Source organism: Vicugna pacos, chromosome 17 (assembly GCF_048564905.1).
Source record: "Vicugna pacos chromosome 17, VicPac4, whole genome shotgun sequence".
Lineage (NCBI taxonomy): Eukaryota > Metazoa > Chordata > Mammalia > Artiodactyla > Camelidae > Vicugna > Vicugna pacos.
In genome coordinates, this window is record NC_133003.1 from 50,550,835 (window position 1) to 50,567,542 (window position 16,708).

Genomic DNA, 16,708 nt, shown 5'->3' on the forward strand with positions numbered 1-16,708 from the left:
TGTCCTATTCTTTCTTTTTGAATGATGCTAGTTGTGACCCACGAAGTGATTTAGGACACGCAGATAGCTTGTCACCTGTAGTTTGCCCATTTTGAAAACACTGGCAGATACACTAGGTGTGGGTCCAGTCATTATTTTTACATCCAGCTTTCTCTTTTTGCTTTTAAAATCTCACAAAGCTCTAACTGTTATTAAAAGGTATTGGATTTTTTTTAAGTAAACACTTTATTTCCTTCTTTTTCTGTGTAATTTTCAGAGACTAAGATTGTACTGTATTCTGTTTTATTTTAGCATAATAATACTCAACTCCACATCAATATCCTTTTTAATAGAGATGCATGATAATGTGCTTATTAAATTTTTGACATTTAGGTTTGTTACCATTTTTCACTCGTAGGAGCTTCTTTGTGCATGAAATCCCCCCCCTCATATTATGATTTATTATTTCCTTAGAAAAGATTTCTGGATATAGAATTACTGGGTTAAAGGGTTTGAACATTTTAAGGCTGATAAGCAGTGGTGTGCTGGCCCATGTGGGCAGTGGGGGCGGGGGGGCCCTGATTTGCTGTGTGTGCTCAGTTCCCTCGTGTCCCTGCTCCCACCATGGCCAGTTTCAGCTTCCGACGTGAAGTCACAGGCTGCGGGCTGGGAAGAGGGCGGGCCCGTTGGCTTCCTCGGCCTGTGGCACCGGCCTGGGCAGCACACCACTGCTCGTAATGACAGTCGCCCCAAGCTGCCGACTTCTCTTTTGCCAACAGTGCACCTTAGTCAGCAGTGTCGAATGTGATACAGAGTTTCATATACTTGGTCGGTTGAACTTGGGCCTGGTTTAAGTTCTGTTTTCCCGCAGTGAGATACCGATTCCATTGTGGTCACAGCAGCTCTGCTCCAACTGGCGGTTCCTGTGATTATGTGGAAACAGCCCGTGTCACTGTCCCGTTGCTTTCTTTTGGGGAAGTTCTTGATTGAGTCTACCTCTTCAGAGAAGTTACTGAAGATTGGATGTTTGGGAAATGCTTTGTAATTTCTCCCACATTAGCCTTGAATGCTAGGGCTTTAAAATCTTTGGACAAGAGCAGCGGCAAAGGAGCAATAATTACCATGCTATTAGCGGGGCTCTTTCTTCGCCGAGTGGGCTCTGAGTCTTGGCAGCTGTCTGTGACATCCCCGTGCATTAGCTGTCCTATACTTTTAAAACATCATCTCCTTTGTGCATTTCCCGTTATATCAAGTGTTTGGGTAAGAGCCATTTGTCAGATGGGCGTGTTTTAGGGCATCAGTGTGGAAATTTCTCCAGCTGAGCACACTCCCGCGGACACTTTTGCCCTTTTCTTTCTCACGTTGTACTTTTCCAGCAAATTACTGATGGATTATAGCCAGATTTTGACTGAACCACTTCAATGAATTGTACGCTCTCAGCCAAGTAGAAAGAAGTATTTATCTCGTAAACCTTCTAAACAAAGTTGTTTTGCAATTACATTTTGTTTCTTTCTGCTGATTTGTATCATAAAAGGAAGTGATTTGCCCAAGTTCACACAATGAATTTGTGGCAAAGCCAGTTCTAGAACCTAGAACTCCTAGCCAAGGGTTATTTCTGGCTGCCATTGAAAAAATCTGTTCACCCACATAGTTAAACTGGCTCACCCTGCATCGTACAGACCAATTTCTACAATGATTGAGGTTCCTGATTTGGTTCCTAAAGCACTGAAAGATTTTGGAGTCACTTTTGAACCATCAAGGAGATATTAAATGCTCAGCCTGGTGTCCGGTGGCTTCTGTCTTTTTCCTGTCCTGATGCTTGCTTTTTATACTCATGTGTGCCTCATGGGTAGGAGAGTTACTGAAGAGCATTTTCGAGCTGACCTCCCTGTATAAGTGAGGGGCAGATTTCTCTTTAGTAGTTAATTCCTGTTCTATAGCTCATTTTACGTCAGGCTGTTCTACAAAACTTATTCCTGGTCTTCTCAAAAAAGATTTTTTCTTCCTTATTACCTCATTGCCTTTGCATTTAGTGTCAGAAATATGCTCATTCTTTGAAAAGAGGCATCTGCCTTTAGTATCTAACATTCTAATTTATATAATTTAAATACCATTTGGCCCCAGCTCTACAATTGCAGATGATAAAACCTAGACTCAGAATATTTGATAAGTAGAATTTATCCTCCCTTTTCTCTGCCAGTTAAGAAAAGATAACCTTGTCAGTCAAGGTAGGTAACTACGTGACAGTGATAGACACCTGAACAAAGGGGTCAATGAAGTTCCTGTCAGCGTTTATTTATATAGTTGTTATAATTGCCGTTTGTTGAGTACTTGGCTTGTTCCCAGTCTCTGTGCTAAGTGCAGATGAGAGTTAGCTTATAGATGAGAAAAATGAAGGCAGAGAGAGGTTAAGTAAACTGCTGCAGTTCGCAGGAGAGTAAGTAACTCAGGACATTTGATAAGAGCCCAGGGTCATGGAGTCATAATTGAACATTGAAACTCAGCATCTCTGTATGAATGGCACTTTCTGGACTGATCCTGTCTGGGTTCTTCCTAAATGACAATTGAAGAGCCTTCAGATGCCCAGGGAAGTTGAGCCTTAGCTGAGTCTGTGTTGTTTTGTAACCTATGGAGGATTTTTTTTTTCTCTTGAATGGTCTATAAAGCTCCATAATTCTGGAGCTAGAAGGAATCCTTTGAGATGGAACGATTTTACTGCTTCATTTTACAGGTGAGGGAAGAACTTGCCCAGGGTCTGAAGATCAGTTAGCTGCAGCATTGGAGGGCGTGCCTGCTGGTCCTCCAGCCGGTGCTTTCCCCGCTGCATCAGGCCATCCTCTTCCCTAAGCTGTTGGGACTGTTACAGCAGTAGAATGCCAGTTGCTCCCATTTCCCCCATTTCCTGCTGAATATCAGTGTTGTAAATACCCTTGATGAATTTTAAAAATGTGAAGTTGAGGTGATGATTACTTAATAAATGTAGTCTGGCAGATACCATCTGTCACAGTCGATAGAGGGGAACAGGATAAGAAGGTGTCCCCCATAGTGGCGGTGGCCACCAGGACTGGAAGAGCCCCAGGAAGACAACGTCTTCATTCAGAGGGAACCCTAGGCCGGCGGCCTCATTCTCAGAGTTCTCTTCTTCATATAGGAAACCCTCTTCTACACCATACTCTCGCATTCTCACCCAGGAGGATCCCAGGGTTAAAATGTCCCTGAGCGGAAAACCTATAATGTTGAGAAAGGAAATGGGTGGGGGTGGGGAGGTACCCACCGGGATGCTGCATCATGGATTTATACATAAGCCTCAGGTCTGTCGGTCAAAGACCAGCCTTTCCTCGTCCAGCTGCCTCCCAGGACCTCTGCCCAGTGCAGGGGTGAAGGTGGAGAGCTTTCCATATACTGGGGGCCTAAGAAAGTGACCAGTTCTGTCATTTATTCAGCAAGCATTTGCTGAGCATCAGGTCCTGTGCCAGGCACTCGGGCTGGAAAGCTGAGTACAGCAGACTGCTGCAGCGCTCACACGCCTTGCAGACCAGCAAGAGAAACAGGAAGTGCCTCCTGTATTTTCTCCATTCTAAGTGCTTTTCCCCCATATTTTAATTTTTCTAAAGTCAGGAATTGCTTCGGACTGTTGTGTATATTTAATGTGGTGACGTTTCCCTTTTTTCTGTCCAATTTGAAAGTGCATTTTATAATCTCTGGTGCCTTTGAGTTAAGAAAATACAGAGGCTTAACAAATAGTCACAGTTACTGTGTGGAAGAACCTAGGGTGCAGTGCACCCTGTTTTAAGCAAGCCCTGGTTTTCTCCTGCTTAGTCCCGAGGCAGCCAGTACTGAAATGAAAGCTTCCCGGGTGACTCCCCTGTGCATTAAATGTGAGAACCTGGGCTGGAGAGGGTTGAAGAGCTGAGCAGTGCCCCGAAAACTGCACTGAGCACGCAGACCACCTGGGTCCTGTTAAAATGTGGATTCTGATTCAGCAGGGCTGGGGGCGGGGACCCGGGGAGTCTGTATTTCTGACAGGCTCCCCTGTGATGCCGGTGACACTGGTGCAGGGACCACATTTTGCAGAGCCAGGGAGGACATCGGGCCAATCCAGAGTTTTCAAAGTAATGAAAAATAGCCCCACAGGCAATTTTTCTGTTTTGTCTACAAGACCACCTTCTCTGATGGTTCCCAAATTCAAGTCCGTCAACTAGACCAGCTATATCAGAATCACTCAGGTGCTTGGTCCAGACACAGGTGGCTAGGCTCGCCCAGGGAGACCCGCAGTCACTGATAATATGTCAGAAGCACTGCGGGTGCTGGGCTTCCCATGTTCTCGTGTTCAGCTCCATCCCACTGGTCCTCATTACAACTCTGTGAAGTAGGTTCTGTTATTTTCCCCATGATTCAGATTAAAAGAACTCAGGCAGTTGATGGATTTGCCCTCGGCCACTCCTGCGGAAGGGTCAGGACTCAGAATGGTCTACGAGCTCTGTTTTTAAAAGCTGCCTAGATGCTGGTGTTTTATCTCCCCATGGGAAAGGAAATCTCAGAGGTATCCTGTATTTCCTGAAAGGATGGTTGTAGCTATGAATCTGTATTGCATTAAAGATGAATCTATCATTTGCATTTAAAACATGAAAATGCATCAAGACAAAAAGCTTCAGTCTCAGGAATGGTAAGATTTCACATAGCAAAGAAGAGAGCAAACATTTTTAAAGATCATTTTTGAAATAAGGTAATAATTATCTGATTAAGACAATAGTAAAATTCATTTTCACAGACAAAGACTACTTAATTGTCCTTTAATAGGACAGAGAAAATTGTGGTGCATCTGTGCAATGGAATGCCCTTCACCCACTACTGACAGTGGTTGTAGAATGACATTTATTGACATGCAAGAGAGATCCCAATAGATGAAGAGATATAAAGCAGTATTTATAGCCTGGGCCTATTTTTGTTTAAAAGTTTTACTAGTGAAATATGTATTTACACAGAGAATAAAGGTACAGGAGGTTGTACATGGGGTGTCGGTCGTGGTTCTCTAGTGGTGGCTTTTTGGGTGTTCTCTCTTCCTCCCTCCCCTCCTTCCCTTTCACTGAATGTGGGTTAAGGTCCTGCTTTGTGTCTCATACTGTCCCAAGCATTGCAGTGAATAAATGGAACCTTGTGGGCTGATCGCATCCTTAGAGAATTCACCAGTCTAGACTAACCAAAATTCTGCCATGTTTTTATTTAATCCACAACTATACCTAAAAAGGAAACTCCTGGGTTAACTTAGTGGTTTTCTGCCAGCCATCTGCCCCGCCTCCTTTCACTCAGCCACTCATCCATCCATCCTTCCACCTGTCCCCTCCGCCCTTCCCTCCCAGTCTTCCATCCATCCAGCCCTCTTTTCATCATTCAGCCTGCATCACCAAGCACACGCTGTGTATCTGTGAACTGACCTGGGAGAGATGGAAGATAGTCCCTGCTCTCTACATTCTTTTTTCTTAATGAACTTTATTTTGGAATAATTTTAGGTTTACAGAAAAGTTGAAATATAGCACAGGGGGTTCCCATATACCCTCACCCGTCTCAGTTTTCTCTAATGTTATCACCTTACATTACCCTGGGACCTTTGTCAAAAGGAAGAAACCAACATTACTACTTAACTATTAACTAAAATCTAGACTTTATTCAGGCTTCATCAATTCTTCCATTAACATCCTTCTTCCTCCCAGGGTCCCATCCAGGAGACCACATTGCCTTCTGTTGTCACGTCTCCTTCATCTTCTCTGGTCTGTTATACTTCCTCTGACTTTCCTTGTTTTTGATGACCTTGACAGTTTTGAAGAGCCCTGGTTCAGTTTTTTTTCAGTATAGCGCCTCTTAATTTGGGTTGTCTGATGTTTTCTTATGATGGGGTCTGGGCTTTTGGAGAGAATACACTGCAGTGAACTGCCCTGGCCACACCTTATCGTGGGGTACCTGATACTCACATCCCTGGTGATGCTAAACTTCATCACTTATTAAGGTAGTATTTGCCAGTTTCTCTACTGCAAAGCTACTGGGTTTTTTTTTTTTTTTTTTTTACAAGGGGAACAAGTGGCCAAGAGGAGCCCGGTCTCAAGGAGGAGAGGGATTAAGCTGTCCTCCTGGAGGTGGCGGTGTCTACATGTGCTGTTTGGGAACCTTCTGTAAGGAGGGCGTGTCCCTTCACCTTCTTACATTTATTTGTCTCATCATTTATTTATTTATATCAGTATGGACTCGTAGATACTGATTTTATACTTACTACATTATTTATTTTGTTGCTCAGATTACTCCAGCCACGGCCACTGGGGGCTCTCCCAGTTGTCTCTGGGATCCCCTTGACACGCCCCATCCTTTTGTTTGTTGAGCACTTCGTTACTTTCTGCTCTGCAAGGTGCTCCAGGCTCATCTTGTATTTTCCCTGCTGCAGCCCTGTAATTAGCCACATGTCCAAGGAGCCCTGATCCCTTTTACTGGAGAATGGTATTTACAAATCAAGATCTCATTGTCTTGTGAGAGGAAGGAGACTGAAAAAGTGGGAAATGTTACATATAAGGTACAAAGAGCTGTGGAAGCAGAGGACAGAGTGAGACTGCTTCCACCAAGAGCAGTCTTCACTGAAGAAAGGGTTTTTGAAGTTCAGTAGAGTTTTCCAGATGGAGATCAGTGCTGGGGGAGTTGGAGTTGGGAAGAGTGGGAGGAAATATATGTTAGCAGTATAAGAGGCATCTGGCTTTTTAGCTTGATTTGACTACAGACTTACAATAGTAGTGAGCCTTCTTTGATTTTCCCATTACATAAAAATTAGCAATTTTTACTGATTATGTCTCTTTGAGAGAGGATTTTCCTAATGAGAGCCCTGACAAGTGACTGCCCTCCCTCCCTGCCTTCCTTTCAGTTCTTCCTTCTAACTGTATCTAGTTCCTACTCTCTGCCAGGCCCAGTGCAAGGCGCAGGGGGTGCAGAGACGAACTGGGCAGCCCGTGCCGTCTGGTGTGAGACCCTTTTGCTTTCTCCTCTTCCCCCCAGCCCTTCGCCAAGTGTCTCATCGTTGCTGCTTTTGCAAAACAGCATAAATAGGAAAAAGGCAGGATTAGCAGATTTTGTGTTTTGCATCTGACATGGTACTTGACTCACTCAGAAAGTCTTTTCTGTTCACAGATTACTGTCGGTGTATATGATCCCTGTAACTTAGCCCAGTACCCTGGCTGGCCTTTGAGGAATTTTTTGGTCCTCGCAGCCCACAGATGGTATTTACGCGTGTGTGTGTGTGTGTGTTTGTCTGTCTCTGTGTCTGTCTTTGTCTATATGTTTTTGACATTGCATCTGACTATATCTGTATTTCTGTTTTCCCAAAGGCATCTTTTAATTGCTGCCAAAGAAACCAGATAATAAATCAATAAGTCAGTCATGAGCCCATTTCTGTCAGTGGTGAGCCACTAAGCAAGTCTGTTGTGGAACCGCAGACTCTGACTATACTGCACTAAAGATACTTCTGCGTAGGGCAGGGCCAGCGGCCGGAAGTCCCAGTCCTGAAATTGTCTAGCCCTCCCTTTATAGCTCTCTGGGTCGCTCTCGGATAGGACTTTCCTGTTGCTACCATCCTCCCCTTTCCCTGACTCTAAACTAAATAAAACAGAGGGTAATATACATTTGAAAAGATGCTCAACATCACTAGTCATCAAGGAAGGAAAATATACCGAGATACTACTGCATGCTCACCAGAATGAGTTCAACAAGGTGACAGTACCAAGTGTTGTCAAAAATGTGAATCAGTTGGAACCCGCAGACACTGCTGGGAACCTGTTTGGCAGTATCTCCCAAAGTTCAGAACTTCTAGGCTCGGCAGTTTCCATCTCAGGTATATAAAGCACAGATGTGCTTACTCAGGTGCAAGCAAAACACATGTACAGGAAAGTTTATAGCAGCCTTATTCTTAATAACCAAACCCTGGTAATAACCCAGATGTCCTTCAACAGTGGGATGGACAGTGAATGGTGGTGTGTTCCTTGCAGTGGAATGCAGTGTTGTAGTGAATCTGAATGGTACACATATCAAACATGGATGAATTTAAAAAACATACTATTGAGTGAAAGAGGCTGGACCTAAATGAATTCGTGCTCCATGGTTCCATGTGTGCAAAGGTCAAAACAGGCAAAACCCATGTATGGACTTAAAAGCAGTGGTTACCTTTGAAGGGGCTGGGTAGTGACTGGGAGAAGGCATGAGACACACTCCTTGTGTTTAGGGTTTGTGTACTTGTCCTTGTATCTGCTTTACTTACGTAAGGGTATTCACTAAAGGTAGATAAATTAGCAGTCGTCCCCGGAGGGCGAGTGGTTAAACTTGCTGATCCTGGAGGAGAGTCTGCGGGGCAGGGGCCTCCTCACTGTTGCTGGACTATAGGTTCAGACGGGAGAAGGGAGACCAGAAGAACCCATGTTTGTCTTAGAGTTTCTTTTTAATGTCTTATGAGCTTTTTTTCCCCCCTGTATTTAAGATTCATGTGTCAGAATTATTTATGTACAATGTAAAATTGTTATATAAAATGCACCTAAAGAAAAATCACAGCCAGTTCAGTGCTCAGCCTCTAAACACCTAGACAAAGGAAGCTTATGTAGATGTGATGAAAATCTCTCAAAGGTTAAGGCCATCCCCTGAAGGTGTCAGGGAGGCGTGATTACAAGGAATTGAATCTTCTCCATCTGGGTTTGCCAAAGCTCTTACGTGAGCTCTTTCTTTTCCTTCCTTAAAACAAAAATAAAAACCCGGGGCCTGCCATCAGGAGTAGCAGTTTCCAGTCTGTTGAAGTCCTCTGCTTCCGGGACCGCACCCTGCAGGGAGTGAGAGACATCACCCACAGCATCATCTTCGAAGTGAAGCTTCCAGAAATGGCGTTTAGCCCAGGTAATTTTCCAGTGTTTGAGGATGCATGTAATTATCATTTATCAGAAACCAAATCAGGTTTAACTCCTAACTCTTTGCCAAGGGGAACGCTTCCCTTGAACAGAGGGCGTGCTCTGCTACTCAGACAGGAACAAAGGCGGAGGTTGTCCTTGGGAAATTTCCTCCAGGCAGTTTTTCGGTCTTCAGAATTTTTTCCCCCTAGTTTTTGTTTTTGTTTAACATAAAGTCTTTATTCTTTACCCTTCTTACGGGAAGAATGAGGTATTAATGCATTTACATCTTTATTTGTTACAAGAAGTGATGTGTGATCTCCGTATAGTAAGCCAGGCAGCAGAAGCGGCCGTTCTCCTCGTGCGTTTAATAGCCTTCACGTGATCTGCTCCCGTGTGGTGGACAGCAGCTGTTGTCCCCATGAGGAAACTTGGGCTCACAGACACTTTATGTACGTAGATGTGGGTGTGTGTATACACACCTGCATTTACTTACATATTTATATTTAGGTACATGTCACACAGACGGAGTAACACACTCGATTTTGAGTAAAATAGAGGCAATAACTTACCCCTTGTGAGGACTCTGAGTCCGGTGTAAAAGACAGACTCAATGTTTGGCGTATTACAGTTGCCTAATAAATGCTAATTTATGTTACTTTCCTATCTTACCCAAAGCCCAGCACTCTTTCCAGAATGAACCCTCAGACCCCTATGACTTACACCCTTTCCAAAGCACTTTGATACACGTACGCTGTTTAATTTGCTCCTTACAGCATCTGCGTCGTTCCAAGGCACATGGCTGTCTTTAATTCCGTGAGTCATGTGCCTTAAAGTGTGTGTCTGTTTTGGGGGATTGGGGGAAGGGTTAGAATCTCTTCTGAGAAGTCATTTCTAGAGAGCGGAAGTCAGAAGGGTTCAGAATTGGCTCTGACAACATTTCCTCAGTGATTCTTTGGCTCAGCAAGAAGAGCATCTTAAATAGACTTCCTCGGAAAGCGTGACAGGGTCTTCTGCTCAGTGAGGCCAAAGAGGAAGTTGTTTGCTTGCTAGTTTAGAGCCTGAAGGTACCTCTGGCCTCTGTCTTCGGATATTTGCGTTTGATTTAGCGCCCTCTTCTGGCCTGTTCTGAAATAGCTTCCATGTGATGTTCCCTGGCGTGCCACACCTTTGTTTTACCGAGTGGCAGCTTGAAGGTAGCTCCCGGGAACTAGGTGAGCGTGAACTAACCAGTAACACGCCTGGTCTACACCCGGCAGGCCGCCGGGTGCTTCCACACGTCGCTCCCTTAACCCTGCCAACCACCTGCTGGGGAAGACACTGCTCTTTCCATTTTTAAGATAAAGTTGCTGAATTACTCATAATGCCCTGCTCCCAGTGATATCACTGATGCTTGGTGAAGCTGGCAAAGCACTTCCGTTTGAAGAAGAGCTTTTTCTCTGGTGCAGTGATGCCCTCGGTACGTCTTTACACTTGATATTGAGTGTAGATGATTTCGTTTAAGAAAGGCAAATGTTCCTCTTTTCATGTAAATTAATGTTTTCCCTCTTAGCTGTAAATAAAACTTTATAAAGGGTTATTGTATATCATAGTGTGAACGGAAGGTATCAGTATGGTAGTATCTTTTTGTATTTCTAAGACATCCCACAGTTGCAATGACAGTGGTATAAGAAATAGAATTTTAAATGTCTTGTTTTGTTCTTCGTGTGTGCAGCCAAGCTCACTCTCCTTTGCTGACAGAGCGCCTGGCAGCCGGCAGCCTGCTGAAGGCGCAGCGGAGTCTGCCAGGGAGGGGGGTGGGGGGGTAGTAGGTGGGGGGCGGGGGAAGCCCCGCCTGTCCTGGCCGTGCTCCCCCTGTTTGTCCAACTTCGGGAAACAGGGCCGGATTTCCCCCTAAAAGATATTTTCTCATTAACGGGGTATTTTCTATGGGCGTAGATTATATGGCAGCAGATATGATAAATTAGATATTATGGCCATATATAGTATTTTTTAAAATTATTAGTAAGTTTAAAGTACAGCTAATGTTCTTAAAATGGCTGTAACATCTTAAGTACAGAGATCTTTTCATTTGAAATGACATTTTGCTTTTATGATTTCTTATCTGTAAAAGCAGAAAGCTTAGGCTGGAGACATTAATTATAGTATTAGACTGTGGTTCTGAAGTTCTTGTCAAATTTCTGTGCTAGGTGTTAGAGAACCATTTTAAAATTTAATGTAAATCAGGAGAGGATATAGTTCAGTGGTAGATCGCATGCTTAGCATGCATGAGGTCCTGGGTTCAATCCCCAGTAGCTGTATTTAAAAAAAAAAAGTAAGAATAGTGACTAAATCAAACAAAATGTGAGTTAGTAACAGATCTGAACTCTTTTTTTCTCCAGAAAAATAATTTTGGAGTTCTTATCCTCTTAAAGAACTCAAATCTCTTATTTTAGTTTCAATTTTTCATGGCATAAAAAGAACCACACCAGAGCACCTGAGTTAAAACAGGAAGGGACATTTGTCTTCTGGCTTCTTGCTGTGAAAGTTGCCCCCAGCCAGGTAGCTTTTTAAGGTAATTGGCCCCCTGGCTTCCCATTGGCCATCCTATTCCAGAAAGATAATATTGTGTAGAGGAACTGAACACCTTTAGTTCCCATAATTATACTGAGCAATATTATTTTAAGAAAAAAGGCCAGAAGCTGCGAAGTCCCCAAGGAGAGGAAAACGAGGCGTTGATAGAAATGTAAAAGCAAGAGAAGGTCTGCAGGAAACCAGTGAGCAATCAGAGACAGATGCAGAATTCCTCCCGGTGCCCCTGTACCTCTGAACCTCAAGCCAAGGAGCTTCTGTCCTTTGGAGACTGTGACTCAAAGTAGATGCTGGAGGGTAGGTTGTGGCTGAGTGAATTTCCTGCTAAGGAGTTGATGCTTTTTTGTGTATTTAGGGGATTCGGTGAGAAGGGGAGAGGGACTGAGGTCCCAAGGTGCAGGGAGTGTAAGAGCGGGTACCCCCCAGTAGCAGGATTTGCACCGCCAGGATTCCACCAAGAAAGCCAGGTTTCCACTGAGGTGAGGAGGTAGCACGAGTGTTCTGCAAAGTAACAGATTTTTTGGAGGATTTTGCAACAATAGAATAGAGCAGCATTTCCCCGAATGTGTCCCATGAGATTTTAATTGGTGTTACCGGGTGACAGGTGCAGAGAGCCAGGTAAATTTGGGAAGCTCAAAGCCAAATCGAGTGAAGTGGCTCCTTTACTGCAGGCTGCTCAGAGCTTTGCCTCCTTTATGTGTGATGTGAATCTCCAGGTTTGGGTGGTTGGAGGCAGGCAGAGCACCTAGCCAGAGGAATAGCAGCATTTCCCAAGCCCATTAGCCATAGGGTCCTTGATCTCGCCGAGCTTTGTGGAGGGCACATTTTGAGAACAGCTGGAATTGGAGTTACAGGGGCACCCGCTGCAGAGGTTAAAAGAGGTTAGTGGAAAAGGGATAAGTCAGGGAAAGGGGAAGTCTGGGTGGTTAAGGATGGGCTTAAGGAGAGGGCAGCTTAAGAGAAGAACAGTCCCTTAGACTGTGATCTGCAGACAGGTAGGTGCGCAGTGATGGAACCGAGAGGCCAGGCGGAGGGATGCAGTAAGGATGAGTGGGGGTGGGGCGCATGGAATGAAGAGGTTCAAATCCTGATGGGAACTCAGCGAAAGGTGTGCCACAGTCGCCCTGGCTTGTCTTCCTTCGATAGAGAGCCTTCCACAGGGTTAGACACGCTCCAGAGATGAGTGTCTCTTTTTGAGCAGCTTCTGGTAACTACAGATGTTGAGGCAGCTCGGGCCAGAGGCCAAGGCTATTTCAGGAGCCCCTCTACAGGAAGACTGCTCAGCACTGAGGGTCTCCAAACAGATTCCTAGTGACTGAGGGAGATGGGGAAGCAACTGAGGCAAGTAGATGCAAATTCAAGCCTGCGAACCTCCTTGAAAAAGAAATGAACTAAAGGCTTATCAACTCATGGGCCATCTTGCTGCTTTGACTTATTTGTTATTCTTCCCTCCTTCACTAAATGTACTGTTTCATTTGTCTTAAGATTGTCCCAAAGCAGTCGGATGGGAAAAGAACCAGAAAGGAGGCATGGGACCAAGGATGGTGAACCTCAGCGAATGTATGGACCCTAAGAGGTAAAATTTGAAAGCTGCCGTCTCCAGGGGGTCTCTTTGTAACCAGAATGCACGCGAGGTTCTGTCAGGCCAGGCGCATTGCCCAGTTGAGTCGGGGGGGAGGGTGCCATTCGTGTGGGCGATGCGTGGTATCCCACTTTTTGCTGCCTCTGAATTTGTTTGGTCGTGAGAATTAATATTAACGATGGGTATCCTGAAGGGCACACAGTTCATCTGTGTTTCCAGACATTCTCGATTTTGTTCTTGCTTCAAGCTTGGACTCTCAGACTGTGCACCTACACAACTTTTTAGTCGTTTATTCGTTGCCCTTCAATTTTGTCCCATTAGCCTGCATTGAAGGCCATTATAAGAAATATTTCACAGAAACCAGACTTGTATTGAAGGCACGATATAAGTACCCCCTTTACTGAGGGGACAGAAATTTCTGTTTTCAGCATTAGGCAGAACTGTCCTCTTAAGCATCTGGTGTGTTTTTATTCCTGGACACAGTAGCTCCTATAACTGGTCATACTTCCCATTTCACGTTGCTGCTGGGAGCTCAGTGCCACACCCATCCCTCTGCAGGTGCGATAGATGATGATGCCGTGCGCTCTCTGGGGTAACCTTTCTCCTTCCCGCCGACCCTCAGGCTTTTATCTTCCCTGTGACCCTAATTTTCTTAGTATTTGCTTCTTATTTTCTCATGTAGCTGCTTTTTATCTAATAAGGACAAGATTGGGGCATAAATGAGTGACTGGCTAAGTAAATAGTAATTCTCTCATTTTCTAGGTTAGCTGAGTCATCAGTGGATCTAAATCTCAAATTGATGTGTTGGAGATTGGTCCCTACTTTGGACTTAGACAGAGTTGTGTCTGTCAAGTGTCTGCTGCTTGGAGCTGGCACCTTGGGTTGTAATGTAGCTAGGACGCTGATGGTAAGTTTGTGGGAGCCAAAAGTTACCTCTGAAGCTGTGGCTTCCTTTCTTATTTCACTGTACAGTCCACCCTCCGTACCTGTGAGTTTCACATCCAAGGATGTGGAGGGCCTTGTATTTTATACAAGGGACTTGAGCATCTGTGGATTCTGGCATCCCCAGGGGCTCCTGGAACCAGTTCCCCACGGATACCAAGGGATGAATGTATCTGAGTGCCTTCCATCTCCCGGATACTCCTTCTCCTCTCTCCCTCCTTCCCTCTCACCCTCCCTTTCTTCTTTTCTCAGCATCTCTTTAATTATAAAAGGATTACATGCTTTTATTATAAGGCAGAAACAGGAAACCTCCATCCACTCCCTCCCAAGTCTGACTTCCACGAATGAAGCAGAGTTCACAGATTGTTACGCAGCATCTTTCCCTGAGGTTTTCGCAGGCATATGCAATACAGAGACGCATTTGTCATCTTTGCTCGCTCTTACTTATATTTACAGCAGTTGGATCATAGCATACTGTCTGCAACAGGCTTTTATTTTTAACTTAATAGAACAATAATTGTGGTTCTCTTTTTATGTGTTCCATGGCATGTATATGTATAGTATTTTATTGTGTGACTTGGCCTCAATTTGTTTAATCAATTTCAGCATATTTTTCTTTAGGAGATGTTGTTGAAGTGAAGATTCTTATTTCTTTACATATCCATAGGATTATTTCTTTAGGAAAAAAGCCCTAGAAGTAGAAATGCTATCTTAGAATATAAAACAGAGCTTTTTAATTTGCATTTTTTTAATTAGTGAGGTTAATCTCTAATTTTTTTTTACAGACTTTATTTATTTTATTCATGTCCTTTGAGCTGTGTTTCCTCTATTGCCTTGAATTCTTTTTTTATGGATGTTATCCTTCTTCCTGTAATATGATACAAATATTTTTCTCAGTTTATCTAAGTTATCTTTAGCCATATAAAAGCTTTTAAAAACTTTGTGTTATTGAATACGTCAATCTTTTCCTTTATGGTTCATAGAACTCTTGTTTTTTTTGTTTGTTTGTTTGTTTAGATCTTTGTCAATGTGGAATTTATTCTTGTTATATGGTGAGAGGTAAAGATCCAGTTTTTTCCCCACAAAATGGATAGTCATTTGTTTTAATGGCTTTCATTCAATAATCCAAATTATAATTTCCCGCCTTTATCAAACACTAAATCCCCTTATGTACCTGAGTCTCTTTTTGAATTCTCTATTTTGTTCTCTCATTTCATTGGTTCATTCCTACATTATTACTCACATTTTAATTCAAATTAAAATGAATTTATACCAGAAATGGACACATTATAACTGAGTGTACTTCAGGGAAAAAAATGAATTTACAGTTAAGTTGGGAGGGATTGGAGTCCTAACAGTACTGACCCTTAGTCCCAGAAGCACTGTAGAGCTCTTAAATTATTTAGATCATCTTAGTCCTTCAGTAGTATTTTCTTTATATAGGTCTCCCATGGGTCCCATTTCGTTCATTTTCACATATTTAATTTTTTTTTTTTTTTTGTCTTTAAAGGTATGTTCTTCCCACTAACTTTTCCAGCTGGCTAGTACTGGGATATGTAAGAAAGACAGTGAGTTTTGAATGTTTGTCTTCTATCTCGCCATCTTTCTAAGCTCTCTGAGTTATGATAGTTTTCTATTTGATTCTTTTGAATTTTGTAGGTTGGTAAGTTTCCCTCACAACATTTATGTCTCTATTTCTTTTCTCTGTCTTACAGGATTGGCTAGGACTCTGTAGTAATGTTGAGGAATAGTGGTGAGAGTTGGCATCCTTGTTTAGTTACTGACTTTAATGAGAAACTTCTTGTTTTTTCCTTTAATTTTGATATGTAACATTTGGTTTCTGCTAAATGCTCTTTTATAAGTTAAGGAGGTGGATTTTCATTTCTAGTTTACTGTGAGTTTTTATCAGAAATGATTGTTGAGCTTTATCAAATATAGCTATCAAGAAAATCAAAATATTCTAATGTTGAGAGTTCTGGGAAAAACCCCTATTTATTCTTCTGATATAATAGAGGATTCTGATAATGTTTTATTGCTAATTTTTACATCTGTATTCATAAGTCAAGTTGGTTTAGAGTAATGCTTTTCCTTGTGATCTTTGTATATCTTGATAGCTGAGTTATGCTACTTTTATAAAGTACAACTTTCTTCCTTCTTCTATGCTCCAGGACAGTTTAGTGTATGACTTAATACTTGGTGGTTTGGTAACAATCAGTCCTAAGTCTAGCTGAGCTTGGTGACTTGAGGAATTTTATTGTGGTGAGGACAGGGGCTCTTTGGGAGCTTCTACAAATGTTTCTGCATTGATTGACCTTTTTAGATTTTGTACCTCTTTTGAGTCAGTTTAGTTAGGTTGTTTTCCTAGAAAATCTTCCATGTCAACTTAATTTGAAAATTAATTGATGTAAATATATATGATATTCTCTTACCTTCTTTTGAATCTTTATCTTCTTTTTAATCTCTCCTTATTCCTAGTGGTAAATATTTATATTTTCTCTTTTTTCCGCTTGTTCAGACTTGCCAGAGAGGCTTGCCTTTTCAGAAAACTAAATTCTCGATTTGTTTATTGTATAATTTTTGTTTTTGTTTTCAAATTCATTAATATCTACTTTTCTCTTTATTAATTTCTTCCTAATTTTGTGAAATTTATTTTATTCTTTTCCTAACTTCCAGAATTAGGTGCTTAGATTTTATTAGCATTTTTAAAATTGCAAAGTCACTGTAGACCCATAAT

At 42.7% G+C, this 16,708-nt stretch overlaps 1 protein-coding gene across 4 annotated transcripts in view; it reads left to right on the top strand.

Annotated features, from left to right (window-relative positions):
- Window positions 1–16,708, top strand: part of ATG7 (autophagy related 7) — a 215,908-nt gene that overhangs the window by 33,542 nt on the left and 165,658 nt on the right. For all 4 annotated transcript variants that reach the window (XM_031686218.2, XM_031686219.2, XM_072941857.1 and 1 more), the window contains exons 8-11: window positions 7,144–7,232; window positions 8,768–8,889; window positions 12,936–13,026; window positions 13,795–13,939. In XM_031686218.2, the coding sequence (XP_031542078.2) occupies window positions 7,144–7,232; window positions 8,768–8,889; window positions 12,936–13,026; window positions 13,795–13,939 (447 nt within the window). The remainder of the gene's footprint in view (window positions 1–7,143; window positions 7,233–8,767; window positions 8,890–12,935; window positions 13,027–13,794; window positions 13,940–16,708) is intronic.